This window comes from Netta rufina, assembly GCF_964035555.1.
Source record: "Netta rufina genome assembly, chromosome: 2".
NCBI classification, from domain to species: domain Eukaryota; kingdom Metazoa; phylum Chordata; class Aves; order Anseriformes; family Anatidae; genus Netta; species Netta rufina.
In genome coordinates this window covers 33596509-33613535 of record NC_140124.1, presented here as the reverse complement: position 1 = coordinate 33613535, position 17027 = coordinate 33596509, and the positions used below count along the sequence as shown (strand labels likewise).

The 17027-nt window shown below is 44.6% G+C and overlaps 1 protein-coding gene across 3 annotated transcripts in view; it reads left to right on the top strand.

Moving 5' to 3' along the window:
* The window catches only part of RAPGEF5 (Rap guanine nucleotide exchange factor 5), a 161010-nt gene that overhangs the window by 93140 nt on the left and 50843 nt on the right, over nt 1-17027 (top strand). For all 3 annotated transcript variants that reach the window (XM_084282860.1, XM_084282859.1, XM_084282861.1), the window contains 2 exons: nt 3699-3802; nt 4122-4210. In XM_084282860.1, the coding sequence (XP_084138986.1) occupies nt 3699-3802; nt 4122-4210 (193 nt within the window). The remainder of the gene's footprint in view (nt 1-3698; nt 3803-4121; nt 4211-17027) is intronic.

The window sequence follows — 17027 nt, the reverse complement described above, 5'->3', positions numbered from 1 at the left end:
AAGTTTGCTATGTTGCTTATTGCTCAAAGATTCTTCTCTTTGCTTTTGCTCCCTTGTTTGGCAGCAGGAAAATCTGTATGCAGGCTAGATTTTTGGTGTTCCATTAATTTTACAGATGCCTTTATTCAGTTTCTCTCTTAATTTCTGTGTTACTTTACCCACTAAAATCAACAATGTGAGAGACTCTCTGGACCTGGGTAGACTTGGATCAGGTCCTTTTATTTAAAAAGCAGGTGTACAGATACTGAAGCTATGTCATTGGGAAGTGCGTATTTTGCCTTGCTAGCTGGTGGTGTTTCAATATAGCAGGTGCTTCATTAATGGCTAAAATTAACAAAATATTTGCACAGATGTCCTGTTCCGTGGAGGAGTTATGTGAAAATGAAATTTCTACTCAAAGGAGCAGGCTTCTGAACAGCCCGTGTCCATTGCAGAGCACTGTTCTTTTTAAGAAGGAGTGGGCTGCCAAGAGCTGTTAGGACGTACGGTAGCTTTTCAACTCTATTTCTAGCAGTGGATGTTTCTAGTAGCTAGAGGCAGCACATTCTCTGTGTTGGCTCCTGTTTCAATTAATTGCAAGTCCAAACTAAGGAATTTAAGAGACACGGATATGTCCTTGACTGATATCCAAGTTATTGGCTGCACTGGCCACAGATCAGGTTCCTCCATGCCAATAGCAGAAAAAGCAGAAGTCAAGTGTTTTCCTTAATGAAACTGGCACACCAAGGCTATTTGCAACGCTGTCATAGGTACCTCTGCTTTCTTCTACTTCAGTGGTAATTCAGAGGGTCATATTCCTACCCATGCAAAGCGTAACCTGCACAAGTTAAGGCCCGCTAAGCAAGGAGTCCCAGTGTCTCATTCCAGTAAGCATATAAATATTTATACCACCCCAGGCTTCCTTTCATGCTGAAAAAAAAAAGGTAGTGCTTGTCTGCTGTTAAAATATATTACCCGGGAGATAAATGGCCTATCTCCGTAGGAGAAAGATAGATGAGAGCACTGGAAACTTGACCGTAATAGTGGTCAAAAGATCTGCCAAGTCCAGAGGGCCTTCCTGCTTGCTCAAAGCGCCCGCCAGTAAGTAGTGTAGAGGTTGAGAGTGCTGTGTTTAGCTATCAAGAGGTGAGATGATTAATTAAAAGCTGTAATAAATGTGAAATAAACATTCCTAGCATGTGTGTAGCATAGGAGCAAATGGTGCTTCTGAAGAGAAAACTGAGGTATGGGAGAGTCTGGGGAAGTGACTTGCTCAAGGCCACGTATGGAGGGAGACAACGATTAACCTCTACAACACCTCTGGTGTTCTTCACCCTACTGATGTGCTTCTGCAAACCCACAAATGTAAACATACAAATACAAAGTAAAGTAAATGCCAAGTAGGCAGCATCAGGAGGCTCTGGGATGAGGTGCCAGTGTCACCCACCTGAGCCTGAGTTGTGATTCTGCCACTGATCATCTACAGCAGTGCCTTGGGATGGCCTCTCATCTTCCCATCCATAAAGGGGGAGAGATGGCAACCCTGAGCTGCTCTGCTCCTTCGAGGCTGGTGCAGGCTTCTTAAGGCTGTGTAATGGTCTGGAAAAGTGCTGGCAGGTTTCATTGTTAATTGACAGTATGATGAAAATGTCACTTGAGTCAGCGTGCTGACTTTTAGGGACTCAGCTAGGGTGCTGCCTTGCTCTTCAATACATGCTGCTGTCACTTGGGGGCCCCTGGCATCCTTGTCCTCATCTGCCACTGGCTGTAGATGGAGCACGCTGAGAGCTGCCTGGTTGTATTCCAGCAAGAATTAATTATTTCACAAACCATTCAGGATTCCAATAAATGAAGCATGCCATTATGTCATTTCAGAATAATATCGGTAGTGAAATCAGAACTTGTAAAACTGGGAGAATACATAGCACTTGTCTTTGTGCTTTGCTTTGTTCAGGTTAATTGTTGTTGCTTGCAGTATGATTAAAGGGCCTGGCTGAACACAAAATTATGTCATGCATAAGTAGGGTTTTAATGAAGCAATAATTCTTTCCTTAAAGTGAAATTATTTATAACAGATGATAGCCAAATAAAGAAATTCCCTATCCTTCCCCTTTTATGGAAATAATTATTATAGGCAATGAAAATCCAAATCGAACCTGACTGGCCTTAGTTTTGCACACTTTTTTCCTTCCTGATAAAAGGGGTTGTTTTTTACTCTTCCTTGAAAATGATGAAAGGACAAAAAGAAGAGCCTTATGAGAATCTCACCACCGGGGTGCTGTATGCAGTTAATTTGCATACAGTTATCCAAGAGGGTTTTTTTTTTTTTTTTGGAAATAATTCTGCTTGGTGGGATGTTAAAGCAGGAACACTGTCTTCCAGAACAGACCATTGTTAATGTCCTTTCATTACAATATAGCTTTCGTTCTCCCTGTGCTCACTGTTGACTTGCTGCCAGCTGCTCCTGTATGTAAATGTGTATGGATACGCTTAAAACCCGTTCCCATATAGATGCTTTGTACGAACACAGCACCATCCATCACATGCATGCCCCATATATGCTGCAGTTTGCCATGTCAGTGAGCACAGGGAGATGAGTATCAGGGCTGTCTTAGAGGATGCCAGAGGAGAGACAGAGAGAAATGGAGAGATGTATGTTTGTATAAACCCCCTTGTTACTGAGTGGCTTTAATGCTTTGCCTGATTCTTGTTCTCGCACTCCTTCTCTTTCGTCGCCTCTTTCATTGCAGCTTTTCATATATGTAGGCAACAACAACAAAAAAAAACAGGGCTGGTGAAATGGAAGATTACAATTATGCATCAGTATTCCTGTACCGTGTCTTCTCAGTACTGTCCCCTGGGAGTGTTACAATGAATATCTGACATTAATTGGCTCGGTACCTGTACGTCTGACCTTGCAGAAATTTAATAGATCAATTCTACATGTTGTTTACTGATAAAGAAAACTTCTTCAGGGCAGGGGCTGCATCTTTGGACATGCCTGCACCCACTGACAACCAGAGGTGGCAGTCAGACTAAACCGGGTCTCAGAAATAAAATAATCGAAAGGGGGGACGGTAAAGGAGTTTCTCTCCCTTGTGCTGCCGAGATGTGTTCCTCAGAAAATTTTAGGCTACTCCCAGTCTTCGTTGCTGCTGGGTACTGTGCCCTTGACACACACATGCAGCAACAGCCTCCTGCTCAGCAGGGCCAGCCGCCTTTGGGTGCTGGGGGCAGAAGGGGCGAGTCCCTCAGCCGAGCCTCAGTGGGCCCTGCTGCCGGGCGGCTGGTCCCCGAGTTAAAAAGTTGCCTTATAAGAAGGAGGGAGGGTTGCCCAAGAAGCGTTTGGAGAGCGGCTTTTGTTGCGTGCCTGCCCCACCGCTTTTATTGCCTTTGTTTCAGGGCGGGAGGGAAGCTGTGCAGAACGCACACTCAGCCGGCACCGGAGCGCCGGGCAGCCCTCGGGCTCTTTTTCCCCGCTGCATTTGGCCGCTGGAAAATTCAATTTACCCCATCCCGGGGACACAGAAACCCCACATCCCCCTGGGAACCAGCGCAGGGCGCTGCCCCAAAGAGACCCCCCCCCGTTAACCCCATCCTGCCATTGGGGCCGGGCCTCTCGGGCAGGCGCTGACCGTGACCTTTTCTTTTCTTTTTTTTCTTTTTTTTTTTTTTTTTTTTTCCCTCTCCCCCCCTTTTCTCTCTCTGTGTCACGGCAGGCGGAGGATGGAGGCGGCGGCGAGCGGGCTCGGGAGGAGGCCGGCGCGGCGCTGGTGCTGCGGAAGGTGTGGTCACGCAGCCCGGCCCCCGAGCGGCGCGGGAGGTAAGGACGGGGCTGAGCCGGGCTCTGGGAGCGCTGTGCCGGGCCGGGCCGGGCCGGGCCGGGCTGAGCCGGGCTCCGCTCCGCTCCCAGGCGGCGGCGGCCCCCGGCCCGGGGCGCTGCGGGGCCGTGCGGGGCCGTGCGGGGCCATGGGCAGCGGCAGGGCGCGGGTGCCCGAGGCGCTGGCGGGGGAGCGGCCGCTGCCCACCTTCGACGTGCCCTACTTCAAGTACATCGACGAGGAGGACGAGGAGGACGAGTGGAGCAGCCGCTCGCAGTCCTCCACCGAGGATGACTCCGGGGACTCTCTGCTTTCCGACAGGTACGTGGTGGTGGCGGGGACGCCGGAGAAGATTTTGGAGCATCTCCTGAGCGATCTGCACCTGGAAGCGGCGCAGGACAAAGACACCGGTAAGGAGCGAGCCCCGACGGGACCCCCGGCCCTGGGGAGCTCTCCCGGGATGGGAACGGGGGGGAACGGACGGGGGGCGGCCCCGGGTACCCCCGGCTGGAAGCCGGCTGCAGCTTTTTGGGTACCCGCCGTGCAAACCGGAGGAGCAAAGAGAGGGCAACGAGAGCCTGCGGTCACCGGGAGGCGCAGCTCAGCAGCAGGCGGCTTGTGCATAGCTCGCTGGACGCGGCTGTAACCGCACAAGATGTTCCCCGAGCCCTAAAGCATCCCCCGGACCACTGGGTGAGCGCTGCAGCCTCACCGTGCTCCCCCTGAGTGCTTCGGCATGTTTTCCGTTTCATAAAGGCGGCTTCTAAATTTTCTCATAAGCCAGGATAACAGCGTGTGCAGCCTGATGCTCTACTCGGGTGTCTTCAGCCGGAGCCTGTAATTTGTTCCAGCCTGGAGCAATTATTATATTGATCGGGCTACTTGACATGCAGTTTAATTTTCAGCTGGATCTCTTGGCTATACGCACAGCTTGCTGTCACCAGAGCTGCTGTGGCAGTTTGTCAGGAGTGCCTGCAACATGCAATTCCTAGCTAGTTTGAATGGAAGTAGCCGGGCTAGTGACAATTGCAGAGATCCCATCCCAAAATCACCAGGCTGCTGAGAGTTGCAGAGATCCCAAATTCTGAAGAGCCAAGGAAGAGCTGGCTGGAAAAAGAGCCTGGCATTTGGCTGTTCCCAACGGGGTTAAAACGCATACTCCTGATGCCTGTATATCTCTCCCTCTACAAATGAGATTACTGAGAATAAACACACTTTAATCCTTTTAAGTGACTGAAAATATAAATAACGTCTGTGATTCCCAGAGGAACGTCAGGACTGGGTCCTCAGAACAAGCCATTAGTTTAATGTGGGACAATAGGCATATTCCTGGCGAAGATGAATGGATGCCCTGAAGAAATATACGGAGTGTCTGGTGGCGATATTATTATGATATTCCTAGTGCTGCTTTTGTCTGTCTAGACATTAATATTTAGTGCAGAGAGAGGCTCTGATTGTTTCTCTTGCAGAGATGTGGTCAGTCCAGCTCTGTGATTTACTTGAGCCAGCTCTTGGCACCGCAGTGAGGGTCCTTCGTTGACCCTTAAGGTCAAATGTTAGATGCAGAATAAGTTCCCCCATGAATGTTTATCACCTGCACATTGATGGACATCAGCGACCCGCCCTCACGGACTGCTCCAGCTTCTTTTGTAAGCTCATAATCTTGCTGGAAAACAATGAGATTTTCACTAGTGTTATGCATTATATTTCAGGGGTTTTAAATACAAAGTGCTCCTTATGAAAAGCATTAGGTACTGAACATATCCTCACGTTTCCTACCTTTTCTTTTTTCCCCCTCTTCGCATCACCGGGAGGCAGTTCATAAACCTGTTCTTATTGTTAGGGAGAGGGGCTGATAAAGTGCCTTCCAAACAAATGCTAAAGCCACTACTAGACTGGTTGTTAGCAGATGGCAGTGTATTTAGAGGCTGATTGGCTTCTCCTCACCTCTTCTTGCCTTATCACATCTCCTTTGAGAAAGAAGCAATTAGCTCTGTTCTGTGTCCAGGATTAGCTGGATCCCAGGGATGCAACAAAGTAGTTGTGGTTTCTTTTTTTTCCTCTTTTTTCTTTTTTTTTTTTTTTTCCATCACAACGAAGTGTGGTAAACCTTGCCCGATGGCTCTCCACTTCCTTGTGTAGTTAATCTTTTTTTTTTTTTTTTTTTAATTTATTTATTATTTTTTATTTTTTATTTATTTATTTTTTATTGGTCTGACTTTATTAATCTGGTAGTATAGAATTTAAAAATAAAACCCTTCAGGAGTTGTTTCCCAGTGTTTGTGAGGTGGGTGCCTCCATGACAGTTTTGATCAGTCTGTTTTGCAGACTGGGTAGCAGCTGATGTAAGGAGGTATGGGATATTGGCTGTACAGTGAGCACATCTTTGCATGTGCACCTGAAGGCATCCTTCTGTGGTTTATCTGCTTGGATTTGCTGTCCTTTGCAGGTAGTTCTTGTAGTTGCAGGTTGGCCTATCTCCGAGGATGGTTGAGTTTCAGGGTCCTGCAAGTCTGTGTCTTCCCAGGCATGGCTTTGTGGAACATAAAAGGATGATGTTGCTGTACCCAGCTGCTGCTCCTGCTGTTGGTTTGCCAGTTGCAGGATGACTTCTTTGGCCTCCTGTTTTCCCTGCAGCCCCCAGCCGGGTTTGCTTATTTGTGCTGCATGGAATATGGGAAAGAGCAGTTGTCACATATGCTCGTGCATATGGGGCTGTTGTTCTGTTTGACCCTTTGCACTGATTCTCAGGGAGGGGTGCTCTGCATGTTTTCGTTCCCAGCTTTTGTATAGCAAATCGTAAGAGCAGCCCCTCAGTGGTCATAACAGCAAATATCCGCTGTCCCCTGGGGCTAGCATGGTCATGGAGCACCGCTTTTTGTATACACTGACATGGCTGAATGATGCTCCACGTATTGCTTCCAGCCACCCGCCATTTCCTAGGCCAAGTCAGCAGGTAGCTGTTTGTTTTTTTGCTGGGAGATTTGGGGATGGTCTGGAGTATATTTAACTGTGGGCCAGCCCAGGCCTCAAGGCTCCTTTCAGCTGCCACTAAACCTGTAGTAAGATACCTTAAGCATTCTTCTTTCACAAGAGCTGCCAAAATATAGAGTTGGGGATACCTTCTCTCACCCAGCCTGAAGAGATTGAACACTGTTACAGCAACTGAGGATGCTAAATGGGACATTGCAGTGTGCACACCCAGACTAGCCTGTAGCTCGGATGACTTCTGCTGGCAAGGATGTCTTGAAAGCCTGAGGTTTGCAAGACTTTTCAAGGTTTTGTACCTAATAACTGGTTAATGACAGGGTTTTTTGGTGATGTCTATATTAGGCTATATTATATGTGAGTTTCTCTGGCATCATCTTAAGCTACAAGTCCCAGTTTAAGATGATGCCACAACAAATCTACATTCTTCCATCTCAAAGGGAGAAAGTTTTCATCTCATTGAGTTGCTATAAACTGTCATGTACCCCCAAAGAAAGCTGTTCTTTTTGTTTCCTACTGTGAGATGGCTGAAAATTTTTCTGTTTCTGTAACTAACAACTTTTTGAATCATTTCTGATTGTTGGAGTCACTGGGGGTGTCTGCTGAGTGCATAGTTTAGAGGGCAGTTGGAAGTTTTTAGAGTTGAACAGTAAGGCCCTTCATATATGTCAATATCCAAGCAGAAAATGCTAGGCATACCTCCTGGCTAATCCTCATCAAGGATGAGGATTTGAACGAGTAATCTCTGAGAGGCCAAATCTTAGCGTCTCAGGATCTCTAATCCCTTCCTGATAACTAAAACTCTTCTTTCAAAATTGTTGTCTTTTCCTGCAAAAGCTTTTCTTTCCTGGACATGAGCAGCATTTCCTTTCCTGAATATTATCTCATCTAGTCTTCGAGTATCCTCTGTCTGGTTGCTATTCAAACATACCATCTTGCCTTGGAGTGATTGTGTTCAAGGTTTGATGGCCTCTGGAATGACCCATATTGGTACTTCCTCATGCCTGCCTGCATCCCACAGGCCATTTCCTTCGGTCCACTAGACCATTTCTCTCAAGCAGCTTAAGCTGAACACTGCTGAAACAGAAGATCATCTCCCCTCATCATGTCAAATGACACTACCTTCCTTTTAGCTCCCTATCATGGGATTCATTATTGGGGAGTGAGTAGGGAGACGAGACTGATTAGTGAAGGTCTTTGAGGGCAAGAAGCAGCAGGAGATCTGTAGAAAGGAAGTAAAAGAGGAATGATATGACTGGAACAACATGTGATGGTGTCCATCTTAACTGATGGATCTTTTTAATGGACTCAGTGAAAAGGATTGTGGTGAAAGGAGAGGCATGATACTGTTGTCAGATGGGTTATTGCAGAAATTAGGATAGCAGGTGATGAAAACCTGGAGAAGAGTTAATGGGACAGAAAAAGAGGGTGAATCCTCATGACCTAGCTAAAATAGGTGTGGAAAGGTGTAATCTGAATGTCTTCAGAATAGGGAGGAAAGGAGTAATGACCTTTGTACCATGCTGTGCCATTTTATTTGGAGCTGTAGATGGTCCTGGGATTAGTGGGAACTCTCCCCTCACACAGAAGCAGTTGGAGATTTCAGATCATAACCTAGCATGCAGGAAATGTTCTCAGACCATGCCTATTTGTACTGGAAGTGCTACCTAAATAAAGGTTACCTTTGTTTAATCCATTGCTTCTACACTTGGACATGTAGTGCTTTGATGTTGTGTAAGGCACCTTCTGAGGAACTATATGTGACTTTTTAGGAGAATGGTACTGTCTTATACAAGCAGTCATAGTCAGAGAACTGCTAAATGGTGCTGCCAAAAAGGGTTACAGCGCTGCCTCTCTCAGGTATTGTCTTTTATTTAATAATCCTAGAAAAAAAAATATCTGATTGCTTTTTGTTTCTTTGTTGTAAAGAATGTTCTTGCTCACTATGCCTTGTTCCTGATGAGTAAAAGGTGTCATAAAGCGTACTCCTATGACTGCCACAAAATCAACAGAAGTATATCTGATGCATGGGGGACTAATGTCAGGGAGAGTAAATATTTGCCTAACAGTTTGTGATCCTATTTTCCAGCTTTTAGTATGGAGAAAATAGAATTCTGCTGGCCCTATCTCTCGCTAGTCATTTGTACTGAAATGCTGTCTGTCATCATTCTGACCATCTTTGTAAACTTTTCCCCAAAGTCTTGGGAAAATTGGGTGAACTGAAGTGACTAAATGCATATTACTGTCATGCCTGTATTGAGGAACAGGAGTTTAGCAGAGTTAATGTGCACGGAGCAACGTCAGTGTGACAAGAGCAGAAAGCTGAAGCAATCGTTTATCTCGGTGTTCAGTGCGAGGGAACTCAGGGAGGTTCCTGGGCAGGACCATTTCTTCATGCACAATGAGTCTAAGCTGTCTCAAATTGAAGTGTCAGTAGAAGTAGGTTTAGAATAAATCAATAAAATGAATAGTTACAAATCACTGGGATCAGATGTTACTCCCCAAAGACTTCTAAAGGAACTCAGATATGAAATTGCTGAACTCCTAACAGTGCCGTGTAATCTATCATATAAATCAGCTTCAGTGGCAGTGGAAGGTGGGAAATGTGATGCCAATTAAAAGAAATAGTTCTATTTGGGGAGCATCTAAGCAATAAGGTTGTCATTTTACCAATCCATTATTCCAGCATAAACTGATGCTACAGCTACATCTGAAAGCAGCAGCTCAGCCCTCCGCAACCACTCATTGCTGCTGCCGCACCAATCCCTCTGCTGTGCTGGTCCAGCCTGCTGTGGATCCCGGCTGACACCAACCCAGGAAATACTAAATTACTGGTTTTTAGACTGATCATTTTCCTGATCCACTGAATCTTTCAGAGGCACAAGCTTTGTCCCTGCCACAAGGGAGAGGGCTGCACAGAGTGGGAAAGAAGTGAGGGCAGCAGGAGGGAAGGACCTGTCCCTCTAGCAGCTGTACTTACCAGAGTTGAAATTACCTGCTGAACATGGCTCAGATTATGGCTTTCCACTGGGAAACTGGGTAGCATTCCCATAAAAGCAGAAGGAAGAAATGCATGCAGGATTATGGCGCTGAGGGAAAGGAAAGGTAAATTGCCAGTGATCAAAATGGAGAGAAGTTGCTGGTGGAGACTGGGGTGCTGCTGAGTGGGATGAAAGCTGAGCTAACTGAACGTACTGATAATGTTAACTTGTTAACTGGTTGAGGATCTCATGATAAATGAAGCCATGGCTTCATTTTTGGTGGCCATGCAAGGTTATGTTCTTGTATGCCCTGTTATCCCTGCCTCTGACCACCTGTTTGAGCAGTCACATCGTACTGTCATACTGACAAGCTTAACTGGGCTGTCTCTGAAAGGTAGGTTAGATGAGGAAGCAGATCCAACTCAAAAATAGCCTCATGAAAGTAATAAGAATTGGGCAATGTGACACTGGGAATACGAGTTGGGAATGGGCCCACTCAAACCAGCCCTGTGGCTGAAGAAAGATAAAAGGAGTAAAAGTCTGCACAACTGGGTGATGAAATTGCAGATGAGATTCAAGTTTGATAAATGCAAGGTAATGAATTCTCTAACATGGAGAAAAGGAAATCCTTATCATCCATATTCAGCAGAGGTGCTGAAATAGCAAGTACCATGCAGAAAATAGGTCTTTGGAGACAGTGTAGATAGTTCTTGGAAAATTCTGTTCAGCATTGATGAAAAAGGAAAATGATATTTGGGGCAATTAGGAAAGAAGACCAGCAAGAACCATAGTTACACTATTGTGTAACTCTATGGTATGTATCATCTGGTTCCTTCTTCTCCCATGGCTCAGAAAGGTTGTAAATGAACTAGAAAAAGCATGAAAGGGCAGCAAGGGTGAGTAGAAGTATAGATTAAATGTATCTGAGACTAAATAGTCTAGGGCTGTTCAGAATATGAAAGCAGTATCTGCAAAGGAGGGGATATAGTGTGGTCTATAAGACCATGGCTTACGTGGGGAAGGTGAATATGGAAAAATTATTCATTGCTTCTAATTAGGAAGTCTTTTGTAATACAGTGAAATTTTTGGTTTTATACGTAGTAAGGAACTTGGTGGTGGTGATTTTTTTTTTGTTTATTTTGTTTGTTCTTTAATATGATGCACAAATAAACTGTGAAACTGTTGTGAGTATTTTGTGGAAACCAAGGTCTGGAAGGGTTTGAAAACAAATAAGGCACAGTCATAGCAAAAAATCCAAAACTTCAGTGATGTGAATATAACTTCTATTTGGGAAGTCTACACTGCCAGTTGCTGGAAGTTTGGAGGGTATAACGGAGAGAGAAAGACAAATAGGTATTTGTCATTTTTTTTTTTTTTTTTTATGTTGCTGTAATTTTCTTCCTCTGGACATCCTCTATTGGCCCCTGTCCAAGACCTGTTTCTGTTTTTTGGGGATCCTTGATCTGACTGGGTGCTTGGCATGTAGCACATTGCAGTTTGCAAGCAGTGGATCAGAATTTAAGGTTATATATACATTATAAGGCACTGGTTCCTGCGGCTGGGTTAGCTGAGCAAGGTACTAGCTCAGCTGGCAGAAGAGGGTGAGCAGTTTTTTGCTAAGCTGAGTATGCTGAATGGCCCAGTGGTGCCTGGAGCTGGGACCAGGGAGGCATGAACCCTGTGCTGGGACCAAGGCACTGGCTTCTGCTCAAATAGGGAGACGTGACATCCTCCGTTGGTCCACCTGGTCACCATCATGTAGCCTGTTCTCCTCTGATATACTTGGTTTGACCTTGGGCCAAGCAGATATATCGTCATAGGAAACTATATTTTTTCTCTTTGCTGGGGTTATTTTCTGTCACATTAGTTAGCTGAATCAGCCTGCAGAAGGAGTGTCGTGTCTGGGATTCACTACAGACAGCGTGTCACACGCTGCGGTGCCTAGGCTAATAGGAAATGCCAGCAAGGGGAATGTGTCAAAGATACCGTCTCCTGGCAGGAGTTCATGCAGTTATTTCTGGGAAGTGAGGATGCAAAGCCTGAAAAAGTCTGTTGCTTTTTTTTTTTTTTTTTTTTTTTTTTTTTTCCCCTCCATTTGCGCTCAGGAACTAGTTTAGGTCAGTCTCTTGGAAAGGCAGATAATGATAAATGCTGCTCCTGGATTGTTGCACCGTTGTATACAGTGAGGTCTAAAATCCTTAGCCCTCTGCTCACACTGGGCAATTTCCTGTTCATGATGCTGTGGGCAGACACTTCTGTCTGCTCCCTTGTTTCCATGAACCCAGCCTTCCTGCTGCACGGTTTCCTGAAGTCAGCCTGGGAATGATGCCCATCCTGTTGTCTCAGCAGTCAGGGCTCTCTCCGTAGAAGCTGGTGGTATTTTACAGTTCATCACCTCAAACAATGTTCATATGGTAAGCCTAATTAGCAAAGCAGACCCTTTCGAGGAGGGAAAGGAACCAAGGGTAGCCATCAAGCAAACGCATGGTTTCAGTGTGCCCAGGAGCACCTAGGCACCTCATGCACCTAAATAAACTTTTGGTATCCTGTGCAAGAATAGTTTTGGTGGGAGATGGTAGGGCCCCAGTTGTTTCATGTATTTTGTGTTTTAGGTAAATAAGATCATAATATCTTTAGTTTCTCAGACTTTTCCCTCTACTTCTGTGGTTCATTATAGCTAGTTGTCACCTTTTGCTATGTGAGAAAGTGATAAGGAAACACCATAAAAGCCTAGTGTAAAATAATTTATTATGAAGATGTATATTTTAAGTACTGTAAGGGGGCTTGCTGATCTTTGTGATATAAGTAGAAAGGAATTGACAAGCACATGTCTAGCAGGAGAACTTTTTAGGGGTGAATAATTTTCTTCCAACAGTGAAAGATGCTCTTTTTGTTTTTAAGTTGTAAAAGGCAGAATATGTTAATTCGTTGTACTGCAGAGTGGACTTGGATGATGTAAACATTTTGATGAGTTACCTGTGAGACAGGTTGCTTTGACACTGGGAATTTGGTAAGATTTCTAGAAAACCAAGTATGGCCCTAAAGAGTTTTAATCAGATACTTGTAAGATCATTCTTGCCCTAATGTCATTGGAAGTCTAGGAAATAGAAATGAATTACCAAACCAATGGAGTAAATGTTTCAAATATGTGGATGGTCACATGTATCTTCAAATTAATATATACATTACGTAGCTGAGATTGTAGAGAGACATTTGTATATTTGAGAAATATTCTTTTGGAAATTTTTTTCAAAATGGTACTTTTGATCATTGTTGATTGCCTTGTGTTGTCAAGCCAAAAAGTGAGTATGAAAGGGATAGAAAAATCCTTGCATGGCTTTATTTTATAGAAGTGCTTGTATTTTAGCGATGAAAGAGTAGTAGAGGTTGCCCCTTAATGTACTCCTTAGCCTGAATCTTTTTCAAATAATTCAAGAGTGGCTGGTCAGAGTCAAACCTAGCAGAAGTAAGTAGTGTTCTCCGATCTGATGGTTAGGACTGAGGGCCATATGGACAAAAATGAAAACTGAATTGCTGCACAGTGTTGGTACCAAAGAGATCTCTCTTGACAAGGCAGATGTCGTCTTAGAATGCCAGCCAGTTGGGTTGATTCCCTGTTTGGCTTAAATGCTATACAGAAGGTCTGCTCAGTTTGACAGCTGCAAATTTGGAGGCAAAACATGCCAGATTTCTTCTGTTGCAACCCATGTCATGCCCTGCAGATGCAGACCAGAGTTCAGCCCCTTTAAGTACACAGCACAGTGCAACATCGTCTGCTGTAGCCATTCTCCATTATCTGTCAACTGGAGGGGAATGTGAGCCTTGTCCCCTGGGAGGCTGGGCAGAAGGAACAGAGGAGACAGGACCATGTCCTAGGGATCCATAAGGATGTCTAAGCGAAGAAGGTCAACGCTGACGTGGACTTGATGCAAAGATGCGGCCAAATGGTCAGATGAGTCTAAACTGTGCTCTTACTTGTTTCCTGTCTACTTGGGTTCAGTTCCCCTGCAGCAACAGATTTAAACCACTAACAAGAAATATATGAAGGGAGAGACAATCCCTACAGTGAAACTGACCTGATTTTCTAGGTCCTCTCAGCACCCACATACAGCCCTGTCTTCAGGTTTTCCTAGAATGTGGCTCAAGAAGTTGACTAATTCTAAAACATACAGTTATCTCGAAGCTATGGTTTCCACTAGAGAAGAAGTGAGACGTGATTAATAAGGGAATGTCTCTTATTGCAGCCACTGATTTGTTGGGGGTGGTGGAAGAGTGAAGTGTTTCTTTAAGTCTGAAATAAACAAAGTATTACTGACCCTTTAAGGAGCAGCAGCAGATTGTGTGTGGGTTGGCAGGTTGTTTAACAGTGAGAGTAGGAACTGGAAAGGCAAAATCAAAATATCAGCATTGCTGCTTCTTGTGTTGTATCTGCACATCCTGTTCCTTCAACAGGAGCCACTGACCATGCAGTCCTTTGGGAACCCCAGCCACGGAGCCCTTCACCACAAGTCCCGCATCTTCCCTCAGTATTTACTCACCCTCCTCTGTGGTTGTCCTCCTTTCCTCCCTTTTCATTCTCAAACCCTGATCTTCAGCCTCTCATTGCTGCAGTCTGTTGAAAGCTGGCTGATATTTTCAGTGCTCTCTTTGTGTGTTCCTCTCCCACATCACAGCAATTCACCGCCTGCCGACATAAGTAGGGTGTTTGTACATTAATGACTCCTGTCGTGCTATTAGCACTTTGTGTGATGGCTGCTAAGTAGAAAGCTTGTCTGCAGAACAGAGCAAAGCCATCGTTCCTGAGATCTGCCTCTGTGTAAAATTGTAAATCTTGGATATGGTTCTCTGAAAGATTTTTTGGGGAAGATGACTGCAAAGGTGGGGGAGTTTTCTTGTAGGAATACTGAAAACATAAAATCTTGAACTGCTCACTGCATTTTTGCGTTCAAGAATACAGTTCATGCACTGTCTTCAGGCTTTGAATTCCAGTGTTTCCAGTGCTCAATGTCACTACAGCACAATGATTTTTTTGTGAGATTAACATTTTCTGAGGAATATAAAGAGCGTGTTCATTCCCCGCCCACAGGGTGGAAGGATGGATTCACTGGCAGACTGAAGACCTGTGCTTTGAGGCTGTGTGTGAAAAAGCTGAAAGAAATCTGTTCTTCAAAGCTGCTTTTTTCCCCTTGTGAACTAAATTTACTCTCATGCTGTTAATTCCTCCTTCCCCCGCAATCCTCCTTAACATGCCCTCAGTTCAAACAGTTTCACGGTATTATGGAAGTAGTAGCCTTGGTCTTTTCGTGAGCAGGACCAGGGCTGTTTTGGATGATAGCCAAGCTACAATTATTGTTACTTCACTAAGCTACCTATCATACGCCCTTTTATTACCATTCGGTGATACTTTGCTGTACAGTATGCTGATGCGGTTGTTCTCTTTCCAACCGTTCACTTTAGCATTTTCTATAAATCCCTGTGCTCAGAGGACACCCAGGTATATTAAGAACAAAAAGCCATGGCCAAGGACCTATTTATGAGCCATTAATTGGAACAGATTTCTGGTTATTTCCATATGCGTAGTGCCTGATGAAGCTTTCTGCAGGCTCTTAAGACCTCCCTTAAAAAGTGCTCCCCTTAGCTGGATTACAGCAGCAAATGCCTGTGCTTGTTCTACAGTTGAATAAACACTTTTGCATGAGAACTCTTGTCTGTGGGATAGGCATGCTGGTGCCAGAAAAGTTTTCACCCCACGTAACGCAGTTCCATAGCGGTGACTGCGATGTCCTGATTCAGACTGCTGCTGCTTCTCTGTTTCATCCTCCACAAAGTTCTGTCCTCGCTCTTCCTATTTCCTTTGCAACATGCCCTGGGTTATGAAGTGTGATGGAGGTCGGCTGTGCCTTGCAGTAGCTCTGACTGGTGCTCTCTCTACCATGACTGAGTTAAAAAAAAGGGGAAAGAGCATCTGTGACAAAACTTACTTGCAGCCATATTGGCTTCATGCTGGATGTGGTTGGCTGGTATTCTGATCTGGTTTATGTTATCTTGCTGTTGTTTTTTATTTTAACGGGCAATCCAGAAGATCAGCTATTGGATGTAGGAATAGATGGTTGTAATCAGAATAGTTTAGTGAAAGCTGAGGTGCCTGTCTAACCAGGAAATAATGGAACAGAGAGCACTTTGCATAAATTCAGAAACTTTACGAGCTTACAAGTTTGTGTTGATGCACAATGCAGGCTTTAAATTGCTACAGCTTTTGCAAAAGGAAAGGCTTGATCCGGTTTTGTATCTGCTGGGATATATGGCACCTTTTAAGGGAGTTTGTGTGGCTGGCATTGAAGACAGTTCTGCATGTTTTTTTTTAAGACAATTTTGATCCTTTCACAGGTTGAAATAGGAGTAGAATTACACCACTTTGGCAGCCAAAGGTTTCTCATGATGTGTCAGTTGCACTCATGGACTATAGCTGCTTCTGGCAGAAAGCTTTTCAGAATAGCATCAGTTACTGCAATAAAGTAAATTGGTATTCCCATCTCTCAGACAAGGTGAAAAATACCTATGTGAGTTGTAGCTGTGGCAGTAGCTCACATAGCGTCTCCTGAGTCAGACTGAGATTGTGAGATGACCTTGTCTCAGTTAAAAATGCTTGTGAGATCTTTCCGACACCAAATCAGTACTCTTTCTCTGAAGTAAAAATGTGATGGCTTGTTTTCAAGGGCACTGAAGGGAAAGAAATTGGGGGGTGGGAGGATAGGAAAAAATAGATCAATGCAAATAAAATGGCAGCATTGATGGATCTAATTTTGATGGAAGCTATAATATAAAACTTATACATTCTTGTGACAACAGTTGGGATGAATTGTGATTTTATTCCTTTGTTTGAGTTTGAGTTTTGATGGAGATATAAATTACCAAATTAGGAATGTAATCATGAAGAAATCATGCTGTCTAACCCAGGGTTGCTGGAGGCCATTATACCTCACCTTCTACTGCTTTTCAATTTATTTCCTTTTTTTTTTTGCACCCTGTGTCCCCGCATGCTGCTATCCCTCCTCCTCCTGCCCACCATGCCCTACCAATTCAACAACCTGCTTTTCTTTAACCTCCCCCCACCCTCATTTCTTAGGATTTGGGGTTTACAGCATATCTCTAGGAACCGCTGCAGCTACAAACAGAAATCCAGATACTGGTTTTGTTCTTTCTCAGTCATGACTTCAGAGCCCCAACATCAATACAATAATGAAGCCTTTGTTGGGTT